Below are 25,083 nucleotides of genomic sequence, written 5' to 3' on the forward strand. Positions count from 1 at the left end.
TTAGTGTGCAGGCTCAAGTAGGGAGAGGCCATGGGGACTGTCAAGACAGCAGAATGTGGTCAGATTAGGGTGGCACAGTCCCCTCCCTTCCCACTCTGCAGCTCCTGCAGCACAGGTGAATACTGGTCCTGTCTATCAGGGCAGTTGCATGGGGGTCTCGCCCTTGTCCAGCCCACCCACTCTGAAGCAGCTTTCCTGAGTGTTGTGCCTTATGGCATAGTTGCCTGCGCACAGCAGAGCCCCTTCCTGACGTCATGTCAAGGGACAAGTGTGCTGGCTTAGGTGGTCCTAGGCATCATGCTGTCTTCGTGCCATGCTTCTAAGGAACAGGGCAGGGATGGGCAGGGAGTGACACAGCTATTCAGCTGCTGCTTGGGATGCCCACATCACATGTCAGTGGGTCTGGTTCAAATCCCAGCTCTCCGTCTGATTTGAGCCTTCTGCTGATGTGCACCTTGGAAGGCAGCAAATGAAGACACAAGCAGTTGAGTTCCTGTTACCCACGTAAGAGACCTGGACTGAGTTCCCAGTTGGCAGTTCGGCTCAACTGCAGTTGTTTGGGAAATGAACCAACGGATGGGAGCTTCCTCTCTTTCTCTCTCTTTCTCTTTTCCTCTCTCTCTCTCTCAAATAAAATAAAGTAAAATATAAGTAACTATGAAGAAAGAGAGTTATACCCTGCCCAATGCTGCTGAGGATCAGAGGAAAAGGGAGAGAGCCTCATGTCTTTAAGACTAGCGAAGGGAGAAGATTGGGGTGATCTCCTATTTCAGGCAGCAGTTTTGCTGCTCCCACATCCACATTTTGTCAGTAAGATTAACAATCTACTTTATTGTATAGCCCCGCTACTTGCACACATGAGATCCTACTCTCTCAGCTCTTCTCCTTGTGTGCTAGTGCAGTGTCATTTCTGTCAAGCTCACAGATTGGCTCCTTCCCAAACTTGGAGGCTAACTGGCCTTGACCCTGGGACCTTTAGAACCCTCTAGCCAGAGATAAGGGATGTGAAACCCATGAGTATTGGGAAATCATTGAGGGCAACAGGGAGAGGAAGACTCCAGGTATGAAGCAACAAATGAAATTTTCCCTTGCACCAAATGCCTTCACCTGAGAGGATACCCTTTCTGAAAAGGGGATTGTATTTCTATGGGGAAGGGAGACAAGAGCATGAGCATGATGGCGGGGTTCTATACGCTGTGTATAAGATGTGAGTGTTGGGACCAGCACTGTGATGTAGCAGGTAAAACTAGCGATGCTAACGTCAAGAGCTGTTCCATTTCTGATCCAGTTCCCACAGATGCAACCTGGGAAAGCAGCAGAGGATGGTCCCATTCTCATGGGAGATCTGGAGGAAGCTTTTGGTTTCTGATTTCTGTAGGTCTGGCCCTGGCCTTTGCAGTCATTTGGGAAGTGAACCAAGAGATGGAAGATTCTCTCTCTCTTTTTCTCTCTCCCTCCTTCCCTCTCCTTCTCCCTGAAGACACCACTCAGGGACTATCACAGCTCAATAAGAATCAGCAAGGCTTGGTTCTTTCCTCAATCACCAGAACGGATGACTCTCTGGTTGAAACACATGATAGCATCAACAGTGAATAAAATACAAACTGTCAACACAAGGAATGAAATACAAGGCACCAGTTGTAGAAATTGTTACTTTTTTTTCTAATTTTTCCTTTTAGGGTTATCAAGTTAAATGGATCTACTTGGGCCATTCACTGCTGCTTTCCCAGGTCATAAGCTTCCCATTTCCCGTTCAGCCCCCTGATTGTGACCTGGGAAAGCAGTGGAAGGTGGTCCAAAGCCGTGGGACCCTGAACCCACATGGGAAACCCAGAAGAAGCTCCTGGCTCCTAGCTTCAGATCAGCTCAGCCCCAACTGTTGCAGCTATTTGGGGAGTGAACTAGTGGATGAAAGAGCTTTCTCTCTATGTCTGCTTCTCTCTGTAAATGTGCCTTTCCAATAAAGATGATAAATTTTTTAAAAAGAAAAAAAGATGCTTACATTTCTAAAAAAAAAAAAAATAAAAATAATAAGAGTATCCATAACCCCTCTCTGCCACTCTGTAGCTCTGTCTGTATTTTTGGTCAACTGTCAAGATCAATGCTCATAGACAAAGTCCCACCAGAGTTAAAAGTGTGGTATTGACCATGGCTGCTGCAGATTCAACAGAAAAAAAATTGCTTGGACTGCTATTGGAGTTAAAGCCCCTTCCCGGCCCCTCCTATTGGGTTGGAGTGCCAGGGGCCAGTGGGGAGGTAAACAGTTACCAACTCTGTCTCTCTGTCTACATCTCTAGCCCCTAGAGCTGGGCTTCCTTGTTTACTTATTTAGAAGCCAGCAGAGGAAGTGGTAAAGGAAACTAGCCAAGTCGTTTTCTGAGAAGAGACCATATTTGTTCGCAGAGGAAGCTGCTGCTTTCTGGGATCTGACTACAGCAGAAAAGACGTCTGCTCCAATAAGCGAGATCCAGGGTGCAGCAGGGAGTCAGAAGAGCCTACGACAACTCCAAGCTCTGGATTTGGGGGTCTCTGTCCATGGGTACAGCGCCCACTCTCAACCTGTGAGTTCCCTCCTAGGACAACGGCCATGGCTCTGAGGAACATGCCCTATCGTTCGGAGGTCCTTGCCTGGGACCCTGACAGCCTTGCAGACTACTTCAAGAAGGTAAGCCCTGTTAATTTGCTTGTGGTTAGGCTAAGGGTACCCTCAGTGGGTTTTGACAGTGGGGTCTGGGAAGAGAACAAAAGGCATAAGGGATAACAATGGAGTGATTTGCCTCGCGGCAGCCTTGTTAATAACTGTCATGTGAGAACACTTCGAGATCCTTATGGTGAATTCTGGAGAGAAGGGTGCGAGCGGGAGCTCCTGAGTGAACAGGTGCCCGCTATGTGCCAGGGACTGTATATGGGTGACCTATAGGCACTATCCACAATTGGTCCTTCATGATCTCCTGACAGCAATATTGCCAGCCTCTTGGCTGTGCTGCTCAAGGTCAACTCAAGGAAGTTAAAAAGCCCAAACTCCCAGAGATTATTTGGGAGAATACAGAAGGATTTGAGTCCCTCCTGTCTGATTTCAAAGTCTGTGCTCTGAGCTGTAGAGAACTCTGTACTTGCAACTGCTTATGAAGCTACATCTTAGAAAGGGGAGACCTGGTGTTCTTGGTGCAGAGTTGGAGAGAAAGACGGGGGCCATGGAAAACAATGCTAGATGCAGTGCTGGGGCACTCATTGTTCCTGACCTTGAAAGGTGGGTCCTCAAGTTTTATTCTAAGGCAGAGTCTGCAGCAGAGCTGGGACCACTGTTGCCCTCCCACCTTCCAGGCTTGGAGCAAATGCTCAGGAACCCTATGCTGCATCATCTGCTGTTGGGTACCACAGGTCACACACCTCCGCAGGCAGGTATCAGAGTACCGACTCAGTAGGGGACCTTCTGTCCCTGTCTCTGGGAAATGATGTCTTGGGGAGCACAGCTGAGCTTCTAACATCCCCTTCCTTGTGGGATGACACTAAATTTAGTAGTATTGCAGGCCATCATAAAGACGAGTTTGTAGAGCTAAGGCTTTCAATGCCATCTAACTCAACGTTCTGGTTTTCCTGGGAAAACTGAGAACCAAGGGTGTGGCATAGGCTTCCTAAAACATATTACCGAAACCTGAAGGCTCATCTTACCAATATATTTACAGAGACAATGGTTCTTTCCCAGCCAAAAAAAAAACAAAAATTTGAACACATTTGACTGGGTGTGGCATGGAAGGGGCATGGCCCACATAACCTGTTATTTTATGCTTCTTGTGCAAAAACAAAGTCATTTCTGTTATCCCCCTTGATTTCCCCCCAACCTCACCACCACACACATAACAAACTTAGGATCATAACAAACTTAAGTTTCAGGTTTGGAAGTACAAAGATCATTGGACAATTAGCCTTTGAATGTTTCTAATATTTTCTTTAGACAAAGACCCAAACAACTGGCGCAACAGCATGAAGAGATAGAATTACAAGGCATGTTATTGCAATAAAAAAAAAAAAAAGGAAAAGGAGAACCCAGCGCAATGGCCCTGTAGCTAAATCCTCACCTTGCATGCATAGGGATCCCATATGGATACCACTGGCTGTTCCACTTCCAATCCAGCTTGCGGCCTGGGAAAGCAGTTGAGGATAGCCCAAAGCCTTGGGACCCTGCACACATGTGGGAGGCCAGGAAGGCGCTCCTGGCTTCTGGCTACAGATCGGCTCAGCTCTAGCCATTGCGGCCACTTGGGGCATGAACCAGCAGATTCTTTCTCTATATATCTTCTTCTCTGAAAATCTGCTTTTCCAAGAAAAATAAATGTATCTTTTAAACAGAGATAGAGGGAGTGTGTGTTTTTAAAAGAAAGGAAAAACGAATCTGGAGTTATAGAGGGAATACCCCAGGAGAGACTGAGGGACTATTCCAAGTGTGGTCAGAAGATTTTTACAGCCCAGCTAACCAAAACGGAGTCTAAGGCAAAATTCCTGTTAGTACAGGAAAACAGACTGAAAGGTAGCATTGATTCAACTCATTTCTTTGTCTGAGTTGGAGGAAAGAATAACTCTCTTTTTGGAGTTCCAAGAACTCACGTAAAAACAAAGCAAACAAACAAAAAATGCATGACGCTGGGACAGGTTCCCCTGCCAGCAGGAATGAGGGTAGAGGGGAATCTGTGACCCTGGAAGTCCCAGCCCATCTCAGATGCTGAGAAGCTCAGTTCCTGAGCGACAGAACTTGCAGCAGACTGACTACTGGGTCATTTAAAGGTGGACCTAAATGATCAAACTACCACTGAATGTATTGATAAGTAGCCAACCGGTTGCTGCGATTTTTACCAAAGCCTTGGCACCTAGTCTCCTTCAGACACCTCCATCCTGTCCAACTCTGGAGTCAGATACACCTCGTTTGAATCCTGGTTCTGCCACCTGCTAGTTTGGTGACCTTTCCTTTCTTCCTTCCTTTGCCTCTCTGAGCATTTCTGTTTCCAAGAGAAAACATTGTTCACAACAGGGTCATTCAGGAATGGAACTTGGGGGTGAAATGTGTCATTTCATAGATTAATTGAAAGGTAGAAAGTAAGCACCATTTCTACCATGGCATTTTGATCAGGCAGTGAAGTAAAGACATGGGTGGTAAGAAAACCAATGGAAAGATTAGGAGGAATAAAATAAATGTGTGTGCAAGGCATTCAGCAGGGACACAGGTCCCGTGAATGGTTAATCCTCTTAGCTTCCTGTCCTAGTTCCTCACTGATATGCAGACTGCCAGGCTGGGTCCTTTTGCCTACGGTATGTTTCTCACCCTGTATCTGCATTAACACTGAGCACAGGCTTGAAGAAGGCTTAATCCGTCCAATTCCTTTGGACTTGGAAGGACAGCATCCGTGGGCTATTCACTGGAGAGGCACTAGCTCAGAGTCATGTGCCTTAATCCCAGCTAAGTTCGCAACATACCATGTGATCCTAGGGCAAACTCTTCTCCTCTCTGGGTTTCAGTCATTGATCCACAAATTTGGGCAAACTCTAAGCAAGTGCTTATCAAAGCTGCATTCTCATTGGAATGATCAGTACAATTTTAAAAATACTGAGCCTAGACGCCTTGGGCCCAGACCTTGCTGGATCATATCCAAGTCTGTGCAGCTGTCTGTCAAGCTCAAGTCACTATCTGCAAAGCTGGAGGTTCAATCTGATAATAGTGACAAAGAAAATGATAAATTAAAAGCAGTTGACTATTCCAAGAAGCCCTTCCATTCCATCACATAACAGAGCTGTCAGGCTCAAAGGCTGTGAGTTACTCATTGGTGCCTCTCACTGCTTTCTGCAAACTGTGAAGACTTAAGATTGGCTTAAATACTTGCAACAGTGCCTACCACATAGAAAGCATGCAATAATTATCAGCAGTGTTTATTGTCATTATTGGAACAGCAGTTTGGCAAATAACCTACATGTACAGCCATAATGGAGTGACATTAAACATTAAAGAAGTCAGTAATGACACCAGGCAGTGAATATGTGATTATTTTAGGTAATTTCAGAGACATCAGTGTAGGATAACAAGATTGAATAGAAGTGATAGCCTCAATCACACTGGGAAAGTGGCCAGGAACCACAGCACTGCAAGAAACACCTCTGCGTGTTCATTAAGGTGGGCTTGGAGAGGCCAGACCACTGCTGGTGACTTATTTCCTCCCTGAAGCTCTACTCTCCTAAGGAACCTACGGTCAGCCCTTTTTGGTGTCCCCCAAAGGCAATCTCGTTCTGCAGGCATAGGCCTCAAAGCCTTAGAGTGAGCAATTTCTTCATTTTAGGAGTCCCAAGGGAGTAGTGAAAGCAGGGCTGAGCAGAGGATGTGGCCCTTCTGTGAGTCAAGGGAGGAAAGGGGGAGTCTGGCTAGCCGCAAGTACCACAGATTGCTAAACTTTGGGGGCAGGAAGGGAGGGGGACCAATGGAAGAGACTGTCAATGACAGAAGCCCCAGCCCTCCAACCCTGACCTTCTCTTTGCAGCTCAACTACAAGGACTGTGAAAAGACTGTGAGGAAATACCTCATCGATGGTGCTCGGTTTTTGGTAAGTTCTGGCTACTTGAATATATTGAAACCAAGAAAGGTTGCTTTCCTCAGATGATTCTCTGGTCAGCTGGTCTACTGATCCCAGGGGACACCCATTGTCAATGACTGTCTTTAAGGAATCTGTGTTATAGGTTTCATTCTCTCACCTCCTCTCAGAATCCTGCTGCTCAGAGCCCCCTCTCAGATTTCTCAGTGATGCAAGATCCACTCTGAAGTTCAAGTATGAAAAGGAATGCAATGACAATTGAAAATCTATTCAAATCCCATGCATAGATTTAGAAGCTCAAGGGGAAAAATAACCCTAACAAAACAGAAGAGTCTTACCTTTTCTCCCTTTGGGGTGCATGGTCTTTGAGTAAAAGTTGAAGTCACTCTCCTTCTTTTAATTACTTTTCTTGTTCATATTGCTGATTTCTTGTCAAACACTCATGTGATAATGGCTCTCTTATTCACTACATTCATAGACCTTTAAGTGTAAGATCAATGTACAGGTGAGTGTCAAGAATAATCCCTCAAGGAGATGGAGATGTAGCTCTGATGGTGGGGACACAGGCATTAAGTTGTGAATGGGGAGGCAGTGTGAACATTTCCTTCATAATGGCATCTTTGCCTATGGATGAGGAGAGGTCTGACCACACCAGTCCACCTATTCAGTTTACATGGCTTCACTCTTTCCAGAAGACTTCAAAGTCTCATGGGGAGAAGGTGTTCTGGATTTGGGTACTCAGTGAGGAGAGAAAGCCAGGCTGTGTTTTCCTATAAGGAAACTTGACCATAGTCATTCTATTTCTCATGCAGCATTTCTGCCATCAACAGCTTGAATTGCTTCAGTGACAATGAGCTGTCTGCTGCTCGTAACCATCTGCCCTATTTTGGGCAGCACTGGAGCCTCACCATGAGAATAAATCTGGGGTCCAATCAGTCTGAGCTTTGCTCCCAGTTAGCATATAAGACCTATTACTTCCCTATTCCAGTACATCATTGATAGATCCATTTATTTGATAAGCAGAGATCCATTCACTGGCTCTTACCACGTGCTGGAAAGAGAGAAATGAGAAGCAATGCTTGTCTCATAGAAGCTTATTTTTCAGCAGAACAGGGTCAGGAAAGCTTCCAAGCACCTCGTTAACAGATGAGAAAACACATGCCACGGGGTGGTGTGATTTGTCCTAAGCCACAAACCTAGTAGGCAGGCTAAAGCATAGATTTAATTTGGTCTAATACTACATGAGTTTTTAACAATGTCACTTAATCATACAGAGGTTTTAATCAATAATTCCTGGAGTCCTGTTGCTGTTCTTACCATTGTTGCTAAACCTGAATATTTCATTCTGGTTCCTTTAGCCCTGACAGCAGAGCCTTTTTATGGGTGAATGGAAAAGGTGAAGGCATCTTTGGGCATGATCTTGATTGCGGATTTGTTGTACTGGATCACCTTGAACGGATGCTTGGCCTCTCGGGGCTTCCATTTCTCCCCCTTTCAGGTGACTGAGCACCTTGTACAAAACTGTAGTGGGTGACATCCCCTCCCAGTTCTCTGAGCATCAGAGCAATGCACCTCCTTGGTTGAGGGATGGTGTCTGAGCAGCTGTTTCCTCTGCTCCAGTTTCTGGCACCTGACTGTCAGTCTCTCAGAAAATGCAGTGCTGTCTGTGCATTTTGGGAACAGAAGGAATAAGGAAGAAGTGACGGGGTCAGGGGACAGAGTCCCACGCCTGCCCCAGCCACTGGAGTAGCTAAATGCAACTTCTGCAGAAAATCACCTTGCACCTCCAGTTTGCTGGATGTGATTGCAATTTTCAGTCTTAGCTCTACTTTCTCATCTGTCATTCCTTCCAGTTCTAGGATATCCAGGGTCATTATGCGACTAAAAAAGCAAAAGTGGAACCTATTTTTCCTTCCTGCCTTCCTTTTTTCCTTCTTTCCTTCCCTCCTTCCAGCCTTTCTCTCTTACATCATAATAGGTCCCTTGAATCTATCTTTCTGCCATTTCTGTTTTCCACTAAGAAGCTTAAGAGTTTGTCTGATACAGAATGGTGGTCTGTGAGTCCAGAAGATGGAGGAGATGAGCTGGTGATCTGTGTGAGAGATGTGTGGCTGCTTGCTACAGAAACCTTCCCCTTCTGGTGGCTTCACCAAACAGGGGGTGGTTTTCTTTTTCTCAAGTCATAAGAATCGTACAGGTGGTTTTTCAGAGCTAGTGAGTAACTGAAGGAAATCATCGAAAACCCAGGCTTGGAGACAGTGTTAAGGGCGTAACAAGGAAAGCTGCCAACGCAGTACCAGCATCTCTCACAGGCACTGTTTCAAGTCATGGCAGCTCTGCTACTGATCCAGCTCCCTGCCTCAGTAAACAGCAGAAGATGGTCCACGTGTTTGGGCCCCTGACACCTAAATGAGAGACCTGGATGAAGCTTTTGGCTCCTAACTTTGGATTGGCCCAGTTCTGGCTGTTGTGGTCATTTGGGGAGTGAGCCAGCAGATGAAAGATCTCTTGTTAACTCACTCTCCCTATCTTTGTCTCCGTAAACTCTGTCTTTCAAATAAATAGGTGAATCTTTTTGAAAAAAGTAAATAAACAAGCCAAGCTTAGGCTCCATCCAGACTGTGGCTTCTGTCCTAGGAGTTGTGACTTGACTATTGCCCTTCTAGATACAGACTCTGCATTGCAAGCTGGAGGGAATGGGTAGGGGAATAGTCAAACATGAATGCATCTCCCTCGCATTATATTTCTTTTCAAGAAAGTAATAACCTGACCAGAAGTCCTAAGCAGTAGATTTGATGTCCTGTCTCACTGACCACGGTGAGTCATGTGACCTCTACCATCTGCCATGAAATCTATCATGTTCACTGTCATGAACAAAACTCAGATCCTGTCAGTAAAAAAGAGAGAGGGAGAACACATAAGCTACAGTGCCTGCCATATCATCTCTCAGGCTGGGCCCTCAAAGGGCTTGAACATGGGAGGAGGAAGTAAGGAGATTGGGGATTCTAAAGTCCATCTGCAGCTTCCTCGCCTACCTTTAGCAACCTCATGTTTCAGCTGTAAAATGGGATTGCATATCATAACTCCAAGGATCAATACGAAGATCAATCAAATGTTACAAGGCAGAGGCCCAAAAGGAGGCCTTGATAAATATGAATTTCTTTCTACTTTTCCCTCTTTATTCTTTTGGGATAACATGTTTTATTATATCTCCATATCTGGAGAATTCTCCCAATACCCCTGGTGAAGGGCTTTTGGGGTCTGGTGGGATCAGAGGCACAGAATCCTCCTCCAGGCTGACTTCTCTATAGCTGATCCGTGCAGACAGTGTGGGGTCGCTGGAGGCTTGAGTAGGCATGTAGGGAAAGCTCAGCACACAGCCCACAAAACATCTTCTTGGTTGCCAAGATGAAGCCCTCACCATGTTTATCTAATTTAAAATTATTTGTCAACTTTTTGAATCTGGGAAATATCAGATACAATTCAAATTTCGGGTTTTCTTTTGAAAAAGTAGAACCAATAACAGCAGGCCACAGATTTGGGGCTCACATTAGAACCCACTTGCTGGGAGTGATGAGTGGGGTGCTACTGCTTGATTCTCCACTGCTTCCTAGATTGCTTCACACCTTCCTCTTCACACCTGGTTCAGAATCCTTCCAATGGGTTGTAACCTGTGAAACACGTGTGCTTTTATTCCAGAACCTTACGGAGAATGACATTCAAAAGTTCCCTAAGCTCCGGGTGCCGTAAGTACTCCCTCTGACTCATGGGTTCAGGTTTGGAGAATAGAGGTTGGAATGGGGAGCAGTTAGGGTGGAACTGAGTCGAGTATGTGCCACTGTTGGTTTGATACAGAAAGGTAAATAGGAAAAGAAAGGGCAAGAGCAGGGCATGGGGAGGAGCAGTGACACGAGGATTTAGCAAGGGGAAGTTGCAGGCTGGGCCTTGGTGCTTTGCTGAACACGCCCTGGCCTCTGTGCCCTGTCTCCAGCTCCTGGCTTCCCATGGGGGCAGTGTGGGAAGGGAGTACCCAAGTCAGAAGACCTTAGTCTAATTGTGGTGCTGTCATGGGCTCGAGCTCTCTAGGCCTCCATTTCCAACTCAGCAAATAAGAGCTGAACCGGATGAAGATGGCGAGGAATATCGTTTTGTTGTTAATACTGACTGCTTATGAATGCCTATAGGGATGTCATGTTGAAAAGAAGCCTGGGGAAAGGGAACTGCAATGTAATACTGATTTTGTCTGCCATGAGGCAAGAAGTTGCCATGTACCTCAAAAAGCTTGTGGAAAATTGAATTAAAGGATTTTGTCTGTGCTGGGCTTATTTCACTTAACAAATGACCTCTAATCCTACCCATGTTGTCCTATGAAATTTTTTTTAAATGATGAGTTTATTTTGATGCAAAGCTGTTTTGACAACCATGCAGTTTCAACATATAGTTTTCATGAACTTTAAACCCCTTCTGTGTATCGATTTTGAAATGTTTTGTTCCTAAATAGACTTATCTTTTAGTTTCATTTCCCATGAGCTTTTTGAACTACCGTCATACTAATCTTAAATGTCTTACGCGCTCAGATGTGTAGAGGAACAAACAGGTAGTATAAACATATAAAACGGGTCAGGTTGAAAACACAAACCCTATTGGTTTTACCACAGTTGAATAAAACATGGGTGTGGAGCAATGCTTCTTCATCATAGGAGGAATAATAGCATATTGTGATAGTAAGAAGAACTAGCTAACACAAACTCTCATTGTTGGTGACATAGGAAGTAGTGGGAACTGTGGCAGATCCAATATTGTTTGCACAATTCAGAGAGTGTAGAAAACTCTCACTATCAGCCAATGTGGACTGCCAAATGTCCAGCCTTCCAGTTTATCAAGATAGGCTATAAACCCAGGCTTAAGTGATAAAGCAGCCCAGTTTTTAAGTATTAATTCAAATATTTGAAAATACTGAAAAACCCAAAGCAAATACACATCAGAGCCAGATTTAAGGTGTTACCAGTCTAAGACCTCTGCTTTGAGTCTTCAGTGAGGTCCCTTTTCTTGCTCTAAGGGTCTCAAAACTCAAAATGACAAAAAGGAAGTGGGCCAAAGGGGTAGGAAGCTGAGAGATGTCACAAAGAGGTAATAATGCCAGTGTAGCTCAGTTAAGTGGAATATTCTAGAATGATTATTAACCTTTCCTTCAGTGGAAGGGTGAATGGGGAAATAAACGAGTAATGATTTGCTTTTGTGTTTCCCAGCTCTGAGAACAAATGTTGTTATCAAAAACTGCTTCATCTTTCTAAAGATTTGTACTAAGCAAATGGAGATTGCTTTTTTACGTGTGTGTGTGTGTGTGTTTAGGAACAAAAGGAGGAATGATTATGTGGGTAGCAATATGCACTAAGCTCTTAAGAGCATTTGGCTGTGCATCTCCTGGTCCCTACATGCTGTGTTAACCTTATTCACTTAGTAAACTGGGATGTGTCAGGCCTTGGTTAATTATTCAGGGTGCTAAGATAATGGACATTCACATCCTAATTCACAACCAAATCAATTGTACCGTAATTTCAATAGTGCCACAACATGTACACATATACATTCAACAGAGTCAGAAACAGGGGTAATTTTCTCCACAAGACTTCTAGGATGAAGGGACCTAAATCAAATCTTGAAATATCCCAATAGTGATCAAGTACATTCTAGAAGTGGGGAGCAAACTACAAGAGCACAGAGCTCTAGCATATTTTGTAGAATCACCAGTGGGTCCAGAGTGGCTGGGAGCCATACGCAAGAGAACAGGAAACAAGCAGGCTATGATGTTTGGAGTGCTACATGGGTCACAATGTAGAGATGTGCTCTTAGCTATCCTACAGAGTCTGAGGGCATTAGTTTGTGAGCCAGAGTGAATAATAAATTTGGGTCTTAGCATCTGTCTTGGGTAATGCAAAAGAAGATTTGGAGAGGGACCCAACTGAGGACGTGAGACTGTGAGCACGGTCTCACCGTGAGATAGGACCACCTCCACTGCTATGGCTCTGCAGATGGTGAGGTAGGGGTTTCATCAGAGCAGCAGGACAGAGATAGGGAAGCTCTTGTTCCCTGTTAAGGCTAAGCCCACCTGATGCCTTTGAGCTCTGACTGCGTGCAGGAGGAGGAGATGAGAGTGGGAAGTGGTTGTTGCTTAACCACACATTCACACATTCATGCTGTGCACACAGAGGGATCAGGCATTTCTTTGACTACCTGAAAACTGAGATAGAAACATAGCCTGGGTGTTTGAAACACACTCAAGATAAACAAGGAGGCTTGCCTATGGAACACTAAAAGCAGTGATGGGTAAGACAGCAAGGGACGGTCCTGGACACTCCGACCAGGTAGAGTCACTGGCCCTGGTGGCAGCATGTTCACCAAGGGCCAATTCCAGCTCTGCTGCTGAGGAGCGACATGCCTGCGGACATGTCCCCTAGACTATAAAAAGAAGACCTGTGAAGTAGGATTCTTTTAGATTTGAATGTGCAGATAGGGATCCTAGAGAGAAAAATCCTGAGATCAAAGTTATTGAATTCCAATTCTTGCATTTATAAGCTGTGAGACTAGCAAATTTCTCAGCTCCCAGAACTGCAGATTTCTACAACAGAACCCTCTTCAAACCGCTAGAGGGAAAATTAGAGGAAATAACAATATGTGACAATATGCACTGCAAAAGTGTTAGCTATTTTTTTTTTTTTTAAAGATTTTATTATTATTGGAAAGCCGGATATACAGAGAGGAGGAGAGACAGAGAGGAAGATCTTCCATCCGATGATTCACTCCCCAAGTGAGCCGCAACGGGCCGGTACGCGCCGATCCGATGCCGGGAACCAGGAACCTCTTCCGGGTCTCCCACATGGGTGCAGTGTCCCAAAGCTTTGGGCCGTCCTCAACTGCTTTCCCAGGCCACAAGCAGGGAGCTGGATCGGAAGTGGAGCTGCCGGGATTAGAACCGGCGCCCATATGGGATCCCGGGGCTTTCAAGGCGAGGACTTTAGCCGCTAGGCCACGCCGCCGGGCCCAGTGTTAGCTATTTTTACGTAAAATTCAAATTAACATTTTAACATTGCTATATGTATATATACATACTGAACTATTTTTTTTTTAATTGAATGTCAGAGTTACAGAGAAAGAGAGAGAGACATAGAGGGAGAAAAGGAGAGATTCCATCTGTTGGTTCACTCCCCACATTGCTCCAATAGCCAGAGCTAGGCCAGACCAAAGCCAGGAGCTTCTTCCAGGTCTTCCACATGGATGGCAGGAACCCAGTCACTGTTGCTGCTTTAACCAGGCCATTAGCAGGGAGCTGCACTGGAAGTGGAACAGCCGCAACATGAACCTGTGCCCCTGTTGGATACTAAGATTGCAGACTGTGACTTTACCTGCTATGCCACAATCCTATCCCCAACTTTCACATTTGTATGGATTACTCTATTTTGTACAAGAGAGACAGTGAAAAAATAGAAAAGCCATGAGGCTTTGCAGTGAGGGAGGCATAAATTCTAAATATGATTTCACCTTCCGTGAACTGGACATTGGGGCAGTCATTTAGCAGTCTGAACCTGTTTCTCATATAGGACGGCTAAGGACTGACTCTCAGTGCTAGGGAAGAGTGGAAAGCAGGCGTGTAAATTGCTTAAGATTGTCCTTGGCACAGGAGGATATCTGCTGCTTACTCATTTGGTTCCCTTGTACATGGATTGATTTGTGTTGATCATTACACTAAAGGCCTTATATTCATGTATATCAGCCCAAAACAAGTGTATACTACTCTGAATGTCTCTAGTTCCTCTTCCCAAAGTTTCAAAAAAAATCACTATTAAGTGGATTGTGTAAGAAAGCAGTTTCTGACGAAGAACTCTCTCTCTCATTCTTTCTCTCTCTGCCCCTATCTGAAAATATATTCACCCTCTCAGGATGTGAGTGATTCTCAGACATACTCAATATTGTGATAAGGAAAATGGTTTAAAAAAAAAAAAAAACTAGGAAAGCTGCATATACAGGACCTAGAGGCCTAGATTCAACCACACAATAAACCCTGTAAGTGGTCAGGTTAAATAAGATTTTTGAAGTTTTATATCTAAACACACGATGCAACTTGAAGAATTAAGGAGTGGCATAGGCAGCAATTAGGTATCAGTTGGTTCTCTTTATAGTGACTCTTGCTGCACCTGCTCCCGGCAGTGGCTGGAACCTGGGGTAATCTCCCATCCATGCACAGGTTAGGGAACTGTCTTCTGGTGAGCCCCTGAGTCTCCTAATGGCAGGAGAGCCTCTTGTCCTTATATTTTGTTCCTACATTCCCTGAGATACAACAGACAAGGAAGCAAAAAGGGCAGATGGAACGGGAACCCAGAGATAAAAAGAGTATTTGTGTGTCCATTAAAGAATATGCCATCCCTCAGCAAAACCAACACCAAGACAAGGCCTGTCTTCAGCACACTTTTTCTTTTTCCCTTGCACCTGCTGACCTTTCTCCAGCTGGCGAGTCCTCCTGAAAGTCCCCCAGACCTGCCCCATGATTCCTGTCTCCCTTGGGCTATCACTCCTCTCCCTCCTGAGCAAGTTCAGGAAACTTGACTCTGATGCTCAGGTCCATATTAACACTGGCCTGATGGCCTCTGACAAAGATCTTTCTGTGCATCCTCAGCTTTCTTGTCAATAAAATGGAACTTATCACACTGGTATACTGCATAGATGGCTGTGAGACACAACTAAAATGCTAAATAAGAAATTGCAGGAATGCAGGGCAAGGTGACAGGTTGGGACATAATGCTGTTCCCTCACATCAGGCTCCCTGACTGTGGGAACTTCTCCATCCAGGTCTAAAATGACAGTACATAGGACAGGACTATCTAAGTTTTAAGATCCACATTGTGGCCATTTCCTTGTCATGTGACAAGGACAGAGTTTGGAAGCTTTGGTGCTGGGTTCGTGGAGGCTGATCTTTAGAAGTGGGAAGAGAAAATATAGAGCAGGAGCAAGCTACAGTAGTGAGAATGTGTGCTGGGAGGAGGGCACGAAGGAGCTAAAAGGCTGAGGAAGCCCAGAGAGGTGGTAAGAGAACTGGAGGGCGACAGACTGGCGGGCCAAGATGGGGCAAGTCCAGGGCCTGGAGAGGCCAGTAGGTGGTCTGCAACCCAGCTCACTGTCAGAGGGAAAGGAGGAAAGTGGTACAAATCTGACTACACAAGCCGTGGTAAGAAATACACTTCCCTTGGAAGCCAGTACACAACCACACACGTGACAACACGGGTGACAAAAACAGAACTTTCCCAAGACAGGGACTTCTCTCTGTGTGCTGGTGGTGCTGGTGTTTTCTGTTCTGTTTTTGAGGAGGTTATTTTTGGTTTTTTTCCCTTCTCCTCTCCTTTCCTTGCTGTCTCTTCCTTCTCTTTTTTCTCTCCTCCTCTCTGCTTGTCTGCCTCTCTTTCATGGCGTCTTTCTCACCTCTTGTGTGATTAACGAAGTAGATGTAAAGATGCATTGGTGGGCTGCCCTTGGCTCTGGGAAGGGAGAACAACAGGGGAAGAGATCCAAGATGGACTGGGGCCTCTCTTCTTCGCCATTCCTTCTCTCGCTTCATAATTCCACAGCTCCCCCTTGTTTTTCTCCACCCCTTCCTCCTTTTTTTAGAAAACATCTTCAGCCATGTCAAGGAAATAGGGATTGATTTCACAAGCTCTTCCGCTTATACAATCATCAGGGGTTGTTTGATTTTGTTGTACAGAATCTGGACCTGGGTGATTCTGCTGCCCGGGACCATCATTAGGGACTCCCTTGTCAGCTCCTTCCCCCTCACTCTGCTGAGAAAGAACCTGGGACCTGCGGAGGCTAAGTGCCTTATTTGCTGTCACACACTAGATACTGCCTTAGGTGTAGGACAGTGTAGTCGGTCTTTATGGTTGCAGGTCCTGTACCTTTGACTGTTCCAAGAGATCTCTGACTGAGACAGTGAAATCTGACCCCCATAATGCAACAAGTCAAAGAAGCAACTTCCTGTAATGACTTCCTGTGGGAGTTCCATCCCCATTTCCAGAGCCAGCACATCTCTCCAACATGGGGAAGCAGACAGAACCACTGTCTATGGCTGCCCAGCCCCCTTCGCTTCTTTCCCTGGTCCTGAGTGAGGCCTAGGGGTTTTTGCGGAGCTCAAAGAATGAGTCACCTCCGGCTACTCACTGTCACTTGGTTCTGGGGCGGGGGAAGGCTGCAACTTTGCACATGGAGACAGCTACCACATCCCTGCCATGCCCATAAGCATCCTACTCAATGCTTCAGCCCCTAGCAGGTGAGTCCTGCCCACAGGTGGTCTCCAGGTCCAGCAAAGCAGGAGGAACTGGGCAGCCATATCAGCATGCAAGCTGGACCGCCAGGTCATGTATTTCTGTCTCGGGACACTGCTGCTGCTGCTCCTCGGTTGAAGCTGTGGTTTGGCATTTCCTTCCCTACCCAGCAACAGCCCCAGCAGCCGCAGCCTGGCTGTTAGAGATACCGGTGAGAAGCACCACCACAAAGGGCAGGAGGGCTTTTCATGATCCAAGCAGCGTTGGGAACAGGTCACAGCTCAGCCCAACCTTGAGCAATGGGGGCGTTGAGGTGAGGCTCAGCCCACCTCCCCACGGAGTCATTGCTGAAATGCCACCTCCATCTTGAGGCCTGATCACCTTACACTGCAACCACTTCCCACCCCTGCACTCCCCACCCGTCTTTCCCAGGGCCGGCCACCATTGCCTGCATGAATACACAGTCTGGTTCCTTCAGAATGACTGAGTAGTGCTCTGAGAAATGTTGGTAGGCAGCTTCAGTGTTGTGCAAGTATCCTGCGGTGACTGAGACACCCCTGGGTGGTAGACATTCATTATTCAACGTGAGTCAAGAGATGCAGGAAATACAAGCTATGTCAGGTTGCTGCTGGCTTGGCAGTGTGCACTGTTTCACAGTAAACAGTAATGAAGCAGTGTTTAGTATGGGAAGTAAATGAACCAGTGGCATAGCCATTGGTGAGCATGAATTATCAAATATTATGTGTTGCACATAATTTTATTTGCTTTGCATTTAAATAACCTGTAGCATAACAGGTATATTTACACCAGTGTCAGCTTACATACAAGTAATGTTTCTCACCATGAGATGTCACACAGGTCCAATGGCACCAGCAATAGGAATTGTTCAGTTCACTGTGATCTTATGGGACCACCCTGGTAAATGCAATCCTCCACTGACTATAATGGTATGTGACACGTGGCTACGTATACTAGCCTGGAATTTCTCCTTCCTACACACCCCTTGTTTGTTGTCCGTCTTTCCTCCTGGGCACATAAGCTGCTCGAGAGCAGAGATCTATGTCTGGTTTGTGCATGATACACATTCAACACCCAACAGGGTACTGGTGCTTAGAAAGCCCCTTAACAATCACTGAGTCAGCACGTGACCTTAACAGTAGCAGCTGCAGCAGCTGGTACCACCTGGCCAGGATCAGGATGCAGGACCTCAATCAGGCTCCTCTAGCCACTCTAAAGGAACCCTCTCCTCCTGCTTGCCATCCTCTCCTCAAATAGTCATTTCAAGGAACAGAAAGAGCAGAGTTGCAAGTATCGTCTCACTCAAATAGGAGGCCACTAGGCCACCTTCTAAAGCACTGCCACCTCTGTAGTCACTGATGCCAGCAGCTCCAGCAGTCAGTGACGTCATCGCAGGGAGAGAACACTGCCCTGTCCCCCTCTCTGTCCTCTTAAGCCCCCAACATTTTCATCAATTTTGCTTATCCTGCAGTGTGTGTTTAACATTGTGGTTGAAAGGACATGCCACACTAGAGTGTCTGAGTTCGATCCCTGGTTCCAGCTCCTACATCCAGCTTTCAACAATGCAGACCCTGAGAGGTAGCAAGTTCAAGTGGTTGGGCTCCTGCCTGTGCTGTAGGGGAGCTAGATTGTGCCCCTAGGTGCAGCCCTGGCTTTCTAGGCACAACAGCAGAGAACCTGACCAGAGCAGAGCAGTTAGAATCAAACTGGTGCTCGTATCAGATTCCAGCATTGCAAGAGCCTTAACCGCTACAACACCAGTCCCTGAGTCCTACTTTAGTCTGCTCTTGGGTTCCCTACTATGTGAAATGAATTAAGGCGAAATTATCTTCAATGTGACTTTCGGTTGTTCTGAGTCCATGGGCACCACGGAGCCGTTTACTAGTGAGGGTCCTCTCGTCTCACCCAGGGCTAAGGGAGGCTGGGGGTTTGAGAGACTAGAATCCACATTAGTTGTTGGATCATGCTTGGGATGCCGATCTGATGGAAAAGGCTCACCATGTCCAAGGACGGGGTGAAGATTGTCAGATTCAGACACAAAAGTGCCTTGAGATCTGAGGACATCTCAGCCACGTTGCTACAAGGCTCCCACATTGTAAGCAGCACCCTGATTGAGACTGTTTCTCCAAGTTTTTGTAAGAATCTGGATCACCAAGTACGAGACAACCAGGGGAGCATGTAAGCAGGTAACAGATCCACGATCAGCAGTCTGGAGACTGTGATAAGAAATATGAAGGAGGAGCCAATTCTTTCCAATCTAGGAGATAGGCTGAAGACTTATGGGAGCAAGATCTTAGCATTTGGGATGCTGTGGATGACAAGGATGCTCAACCAAGAGTCAGCAAACCTTGGCCCCATGGATCAGCATGCAATACAACATACAACGGTGTTATGTGGCTCCCAGAGCTACGGAATTTCAGAGCAGACGCAAGCCAAGTCTTTAAGAGACAGGCACTGAGCTTAGTGAGACAAAGATGAGTGAAATGGAGAGAGGAGGGCTCCCTGGGTGGCAGGAGTGGGGCTTGGCTGAGAAAATGAAGTGGTACGCTACGGGCAGATTCAGGAGTTGGGGTGCTGGAGCAGGGCTAGCCGAAGTCCACAGAGGCTTGCCGAGGTGCCCTAGGTTACTCAGATTGTAAGAAATACTCAGCTCTTGTTCTTCATTTGTCTTTTTGTCCTGCAGGATCCTCAGCAAGTTAAGCCAAGAAATCAACAAGAATGAAGAGAGGAGAAGCATTTTCACACGCAAGTGAGTGGACGGTCCAGGGACAGAGCAAGTAAACCCAGGAACATTCAGACCCAAGTTAAGAGGAAGGCACACAACTGCTTAGATCTCACACTGTGGCCTACAGAGGTTTCTTCAGTCCCAGGGGCCTTGAAAATGATGCCCACGAGGGATGGGCTTTCCTCTCCCTGCTCTGTCTTCTGACTCCGGATGTCAGGGGGTTTGTCTTTCAGGTCCCATGTGTCATGAGCTCCTGCTCATCCCTTCTCCATACCCCACCCATGTGGCATTGATAGTTCCTAAGATCACTTAGGTCTGATGGCCAAGCAACAAGGACACAGTCCTTTCTGGGGCAGTTGAGTATGCTCTCCATGGCAGTCCTTGTGCAGGGCTGGAGAAAGGCAGCTGGAGAGGCCCCCAAACCAGCAGTCATTCACACACTGCTCTTGCCTTTGCAGACCACAAGCCCCGCGGTTTCCAGAGGAGACAGGTAAGGCTGTAAGGTGGTCGGTGCCTTGGGAGGTGGTAGGTGTTCTGCTGCTTCTGCCTTCTGGTGCCTGAAGCTCTCTGGTGTGATGTTGCTGGCCTTGCTCACTAGCTGATCAGCATTTACCGAGAAAAGGGTCCAGGGGAGAAGAGGTATCACTCTGCAGGAAAGCCCTGCTTAACTTATGCCTTTAGCAGAAACCCCTGAGCTTTGTGGGAGAGTATAAAGGAACCCAACATTTGAACAAAATTCCTGATCTCAATCTTTAAAACTATCTTTTGTTTGAAAGGCAGAAAAAGAGAGAAAGAGACAGAGAGATCTTTGATCCTTTGGTTCACTACTCATATCCCTACAATAGCCAGGTCTGGGTCAGGCCCAAAGCCAGGATCCAGGAATTTCATCTGAGTCGTAAGTGGTGGGGACCCAACTATTTGAGTCATCACCTACTGTCCCTCAGGGTGCTAAACAGCAGGAAGCCACATCAGAAGTTGAGACACAAACCCAAACACTCCGATAAAGCAGCTGCAGTGCCAAATGCCCACCCTCAAAGCAAGCTTTCAGGTGGTCTGTCCACTGTTGCAATACAGATCCTGTTAACATGCTGATTCCTGGGTCCCTCCCAGCCCTAATCAGAGGCTCTCAGGATAGGGCCTCAGATCCTGCACAGGCTAAAGCACTCCGAGGTGACTTCTATGCACATGAACGGTTGAGAGCCACTGGCACTCTGGGGAGTAAGGTCCTCAGGCGGCATCCTGGAGCGGAGCACAAGCTACCACTCAAGGCATGCAAAAGGCAGGTGGGAGGCTTGGGTGGGCCAGCAGATGCGGGGGGCAAGGTTGCTGCAACTCCTTCAAAGGCAGACATGTTGGGTGCTGATCGCAGTGTTATTTGCTTCCACAGAGAGCCACGATGACGACAACGGGGGCTGGTCATCCTTTGTAAGTATAGTGTGGATGGTTCTGCCACCTCAACCACAGTGCCCAGAGTAGTGCTATGACAAAGACCCAAACTAAGGCCCCAAGGAGCAGCACCTCTACTAAGACGTTGGTTCACCCAGTCAGGGCTCACCCAGTCAGGGCTCAGACAGCATGATCTTCAAAGAGTCAGAGTGCAGCTTTGAGAGCTGCAGGGTGCCTCTCTCCAGAATTCACTCTGCTATAGGCGCATCCTAATTCACTCTGCTATAGGAGCATCCTAATTTATCTGCTATAGGAGCATCCTAAGTGGAGCATCCACTTAGCCAGAGACTGGGGCAAAGGCATGGGCTTGGCTATGTGCTAATAGTCCAATGGTGGGCTGTGCTTGGCCCTTGGGCTGTGGCTTTCTGACTGCATCATTGATCACCCATCACATGCGTGGGGCTGGTCTTTCTCCTGTCCCATCCTAGCTCCGCAAATAGACTCTTACCCAGAAATCTAAGCTAAAGTCACTTCTCTTGTGGATTAAGTCCCAGTGGGTGGCAGAAAGGAAGAAGATGTTCAGAACTGATGGTTAGCCCTATCAGCCTAAAACAAGCCAACCCACAAATAATAAGAGAGATTCTCCAACGAATAATGGGATTTGTTAAATCTAGGGGAGCATTGCAATGCCTGATCATCCATGCCTCACTGTCCACTAAAGATGTATTCAAAGAGGTCAAGGCAAGAGGAAAGTTTTTTTTTCTTAGGATTTATTTTATTTGTATTGAAAAGTCAGATATACAGAGAGGAAGAGACAGAGGAAGATCTTCCGTCTGATTATTCACTGCTGCAAAAGCTGGAGCTGAACCAATCTGAAGCCAGGAGCCAAGAGCCTCTTCTAGGTCTCCCATGTGGGTGCAAGGTCTCAAGACTTTGGGCTGTCATTGACTACTTTCCCAGGCCACAAGCAGAGAGCTGGAGGGGAAGCAAGGCGGCCGGGATTAGAACCAGCACCCATATGGGATCCCGGTGTGCTGCAAGGCGAAAACTTTAGCCACTAGGCTACTGCACCAGGCCCAAGAGGGAAAGTTTTAAAGAGAAAAAATTAGGGCTGGGGGGAAGCATCAGGGCTTTTAGTGCGGTAATCTTTAGCCTTAGTGATTAGTAACGAGGGTGATGTTAGTGAGAGGCTGAACAGACAGTTGCTGGGTAGATGTCCTTGGTATAAGGTTGTGTGGCCTCTGTGCAAGTTCGCAGCTTTGGTAAGCTTTTCAGGATGGTTGCTGTCAGCCAGTGATGCCTCAGAACCCTTCTCCATCATCTCTCAGGTTCAGGTACTTACTAACATGTTTTAGGGGTCTGAATATCTCCTTCCCAGAAAGCTCCATGTATGTCAGCCAGACTTGAGCTAAGGCTTCTAGGATGGACCACAGCACAATCTGCCCATTTTATGGATGAAATAAATGAACCTCGGGGGGAATATGCCTTAGGTAGAGCCCCACTGCTAGTTGGAGACAGCCCAGGACCCAGGTTGTTCAACCCTCAGCCAGGTGATCCCTTTGGTAACAGGCGCAAAGCATCCCTTGTCCTACTGAGATTCTAGAAAATAAGAACATGTCCTTTAAAAAACTGTTTTGTCTTACTTTGTGCTTCTGACGTGTATATGAAGGAAGATGACAGATTTATTCTGTGCAAAAGGGGAAATAGATGAGAATTTCCCCACTAATGTTTCTGTTTTTACACAGAAACTGTGTCTTCACCATCACTTGCGCTGGTACTCTGTCTGTGACCCGAAGCCTGTGGCTGGAATCCTTCCTCTCTGTGTATCAAGGGCTTCCTTTCCCTGGTGTTTGCACAGCTTAGCTCTTCCCCAAATTGCCCAGGGACCAGAACCTTGAGGAGGGGAACTCAGAGAAAGAGCCCAATCACATGGATGTTTTTGCAGCATGGGTCACGTGCCTGACAGGATGTGATTAGCAATAAAAACTTGTGTTAAGTGTAGGGTCCTTTGGAGACCCTTGCTAGGGGAGAAAACAGTGGTTTGTGAATCTGAAAGGCCAAGTCTGCTGCTTGAGAAAAGATGAATGAGGTAAGGAGGGTGGAATGTCAGGAGCAACGAGTCTAGGCTGAACAGGCTTTGGGAGCGGATGTTGCCCTCCTAGGTGGGAGCCAGCAGGACGGGAGATGGGCCACCCGTTACCCATCTACTGCTGAGACTGCTAGCCCCAAGTCCTGCACTTTGGAAGTTATAGAATGACTAACAGAGCAGGTCAAAGCCTTTTGGAGTTTAGGAAGGCACTCAACCCTTCCTTTGCCTTTCTAGCTGTTCGTCAGCTATTTCTCAAGTCAAAACCAAACACAGGAATCTTTCCACAAGCCCCCCTCCAAAGCACTCAGGACTTCTTAGGTAGTGATTGATACACTGCTGTTCTTGAAAGTTGCAGCCTCCTGTGACTTCTCGCAACCTCCTTTGACTGACAGCCCTGGCTCATTTAGTACGCACTCAATTTCAGCATGGTGGTGCCCAGGCTCTTATCACTGGTGGCCACGGAGGCCCCTCTGCTTGGGAATTATTACAATGACTGTCCACATTCACAAACTACTTCAAATGTCATCACCCAGTGCTTCTGCCTTCAGTGAAATGGAATGCAATCATAAACAAGATATCTAAAAGTTAGTGAGTATTGAGCCCAGTGAGGTAGCCTATGGCTAAAGTCCTCACCTTAGACACGCCAGGATCCCATATGAGCACTGGTTCTAATCCCGGCGGCCCCGCTTCTTATCCAGCTCCCTGCTTGTGGCCTGGGAAAGCAGTTGAGGATGGCTCAAAGCCTTGGGACTCTGCACCCGCATAGGAGATGTGGAGGAAGTTCCTGGCTCCTGGCTTCAGATCGGCGCAGCATTGGCTGTTACGGTGACTTGGGGAGTGAATCATCGTGTGGAAGATCTTCCTCTGTCTCTCCTCCTCTCTGTATATCTGACTTTCCAATAAAAATAAATAAATCTTTTTTTTTTAAAGTTAGCAAGTCTTTTCCAAGACAGGAGCTTCAAACTCCATGTCAGATTTCATAAGTTATCATTTTTTACACATTCAGCTTTCAACACATACAAATTCAACTTTCAACCAAAAGAATAACATGACCACTCGTGGCCTCCAAGACACGAGTCTGTCTACCTTGCAATTACGAGCTTGTTTATTTGGTTTCCTTCATGAGCCTGGCCTTCAACATGGTGCCAGGTTATAATAGGAAGGCCTGTTTTTGAGCATAGTCTGGCTAAGAATAGAAATGACAATCAACTGGCGTCATCTCAACAGCCACAGGTGCCTAGTCTTTTTCCTGGTGATAGAAAAAGAAGCAAAAATATGTGTTTGTTCAGGAAGAGCTCATCCTCCTCCAAGCATGCCCCTCATGGCTGCTGTTTTTGACTGTTGGCCAAAAGTGTCTCCAGGGAAAAACCACTTGCTCAATGGTCCATGACCTGCCCATCCCTGGATACTGGGCTTCCCAGCCACAGTTTCTTTCTCTGTAGAATGTGGGAGGTGCTATTGTGAGGGTTGGCAGCGAGAATAGACACAAACACGTCGAGTTCCATGGCGCCTCTACAGGTGCCCTATGGCTGTCACTGTGTCGGCAGGAAGAAGACGACTATGAAAGTCCCAATGAGGACCAGGATGGGGAGGATGAGGGCGACTACGAGTCTCCCAATGAGGAGGAAGAGGCACCTGTGGAAGACGACGCGGATTATGAGCCACCGCCCTCCAATGACGAGGAAGCCCTGCAGAACTCCATCCTGCCTGCCAAGCCTTTCCCCAACACCAACTCCATGTACATCGGTAAGGGCCTGCTCCCTGAACTGCCAACCCTTGCAGCCCAAGCCTGGCTCCCACTGCTGCCCCAGCTCACCCAGAAAGCAGACAGCTTTGGGGGTAGATATCAGCTCAGCTCCTCCAGAGCTGTGTGACTTTAGAAAAGTGGTTCCTCCTCCTTGAACCTCAAAGTTCTCTTCTGAGAAAAAGGATAATAACAGTAGAAACCACATAGGTTTCTACTTATAAATTTTGCAGACAAATCAC

At 46.7% G+C, this 25,083-nt stretch overlaps 1 protein-coding gene across 2 annotated transcripts in view; it reads left to right on the forward strand.

Moving 5' to 3' along the window:
• The first annotated feature begins 2,360 nt into the window (after positions 1-2,360).
• LCP2 (lymphocyte cytosolic protein 2) overlaps positions 2,361-25,083 on the forward strand; it is a 46,887-nt gene continuing 24,164 nt past the window's right edge. The window contains exons 1-7 of one of the 2 annotated variants that reach the window (XM_058677755.1): positions 2,361-2,665; positions 6,522-6,584; positions 10,272-10,318; positions 19,581-19,646; positions 20,081-20,112; positions 21,010-21,047; positions 24,645-24,843. In XM_058677755.1, coding sequence (XP_058533738.1) covers positions 2,588-2,665; positions 6,522-6,584; positions 10,272-10,318; positions 19,581-19,646; positions 20,081-20,112; positions 21,010-21,047; positions 24,645-24,843 — 523 coding nt within the window. In that variant the 5' untranslated portion in view covers positions 2,361-2,587. The remainder of the gene's footprint in view (positions 2,666-6,521; positions 6,585-10,271; positions 10,319-19,580; positions 19,647-20,080; positions 20,113-21,009; positions 21,048-24,644; positions 24,844-25,083) is intronic. The other variant, XM_058677756.1, reaches the window with a different exon arrangement.

The sequence above is a fragment of the Ochotona princeps genome, chromosome 19 (assembly GCF_030435755.1).
Source record: "Ochotona princeps isolate mOchPri1 chromosome 19, mOchPri1.hap1, whole genome shotgun sequence".
Taxonomy (NCBI): domain Eukaryota; kingdom Metazoa; phylum Chordata; class Mammalia; order Lagomorpha; family Ochotonidae; genus Ochotona; species Ochotona princeps.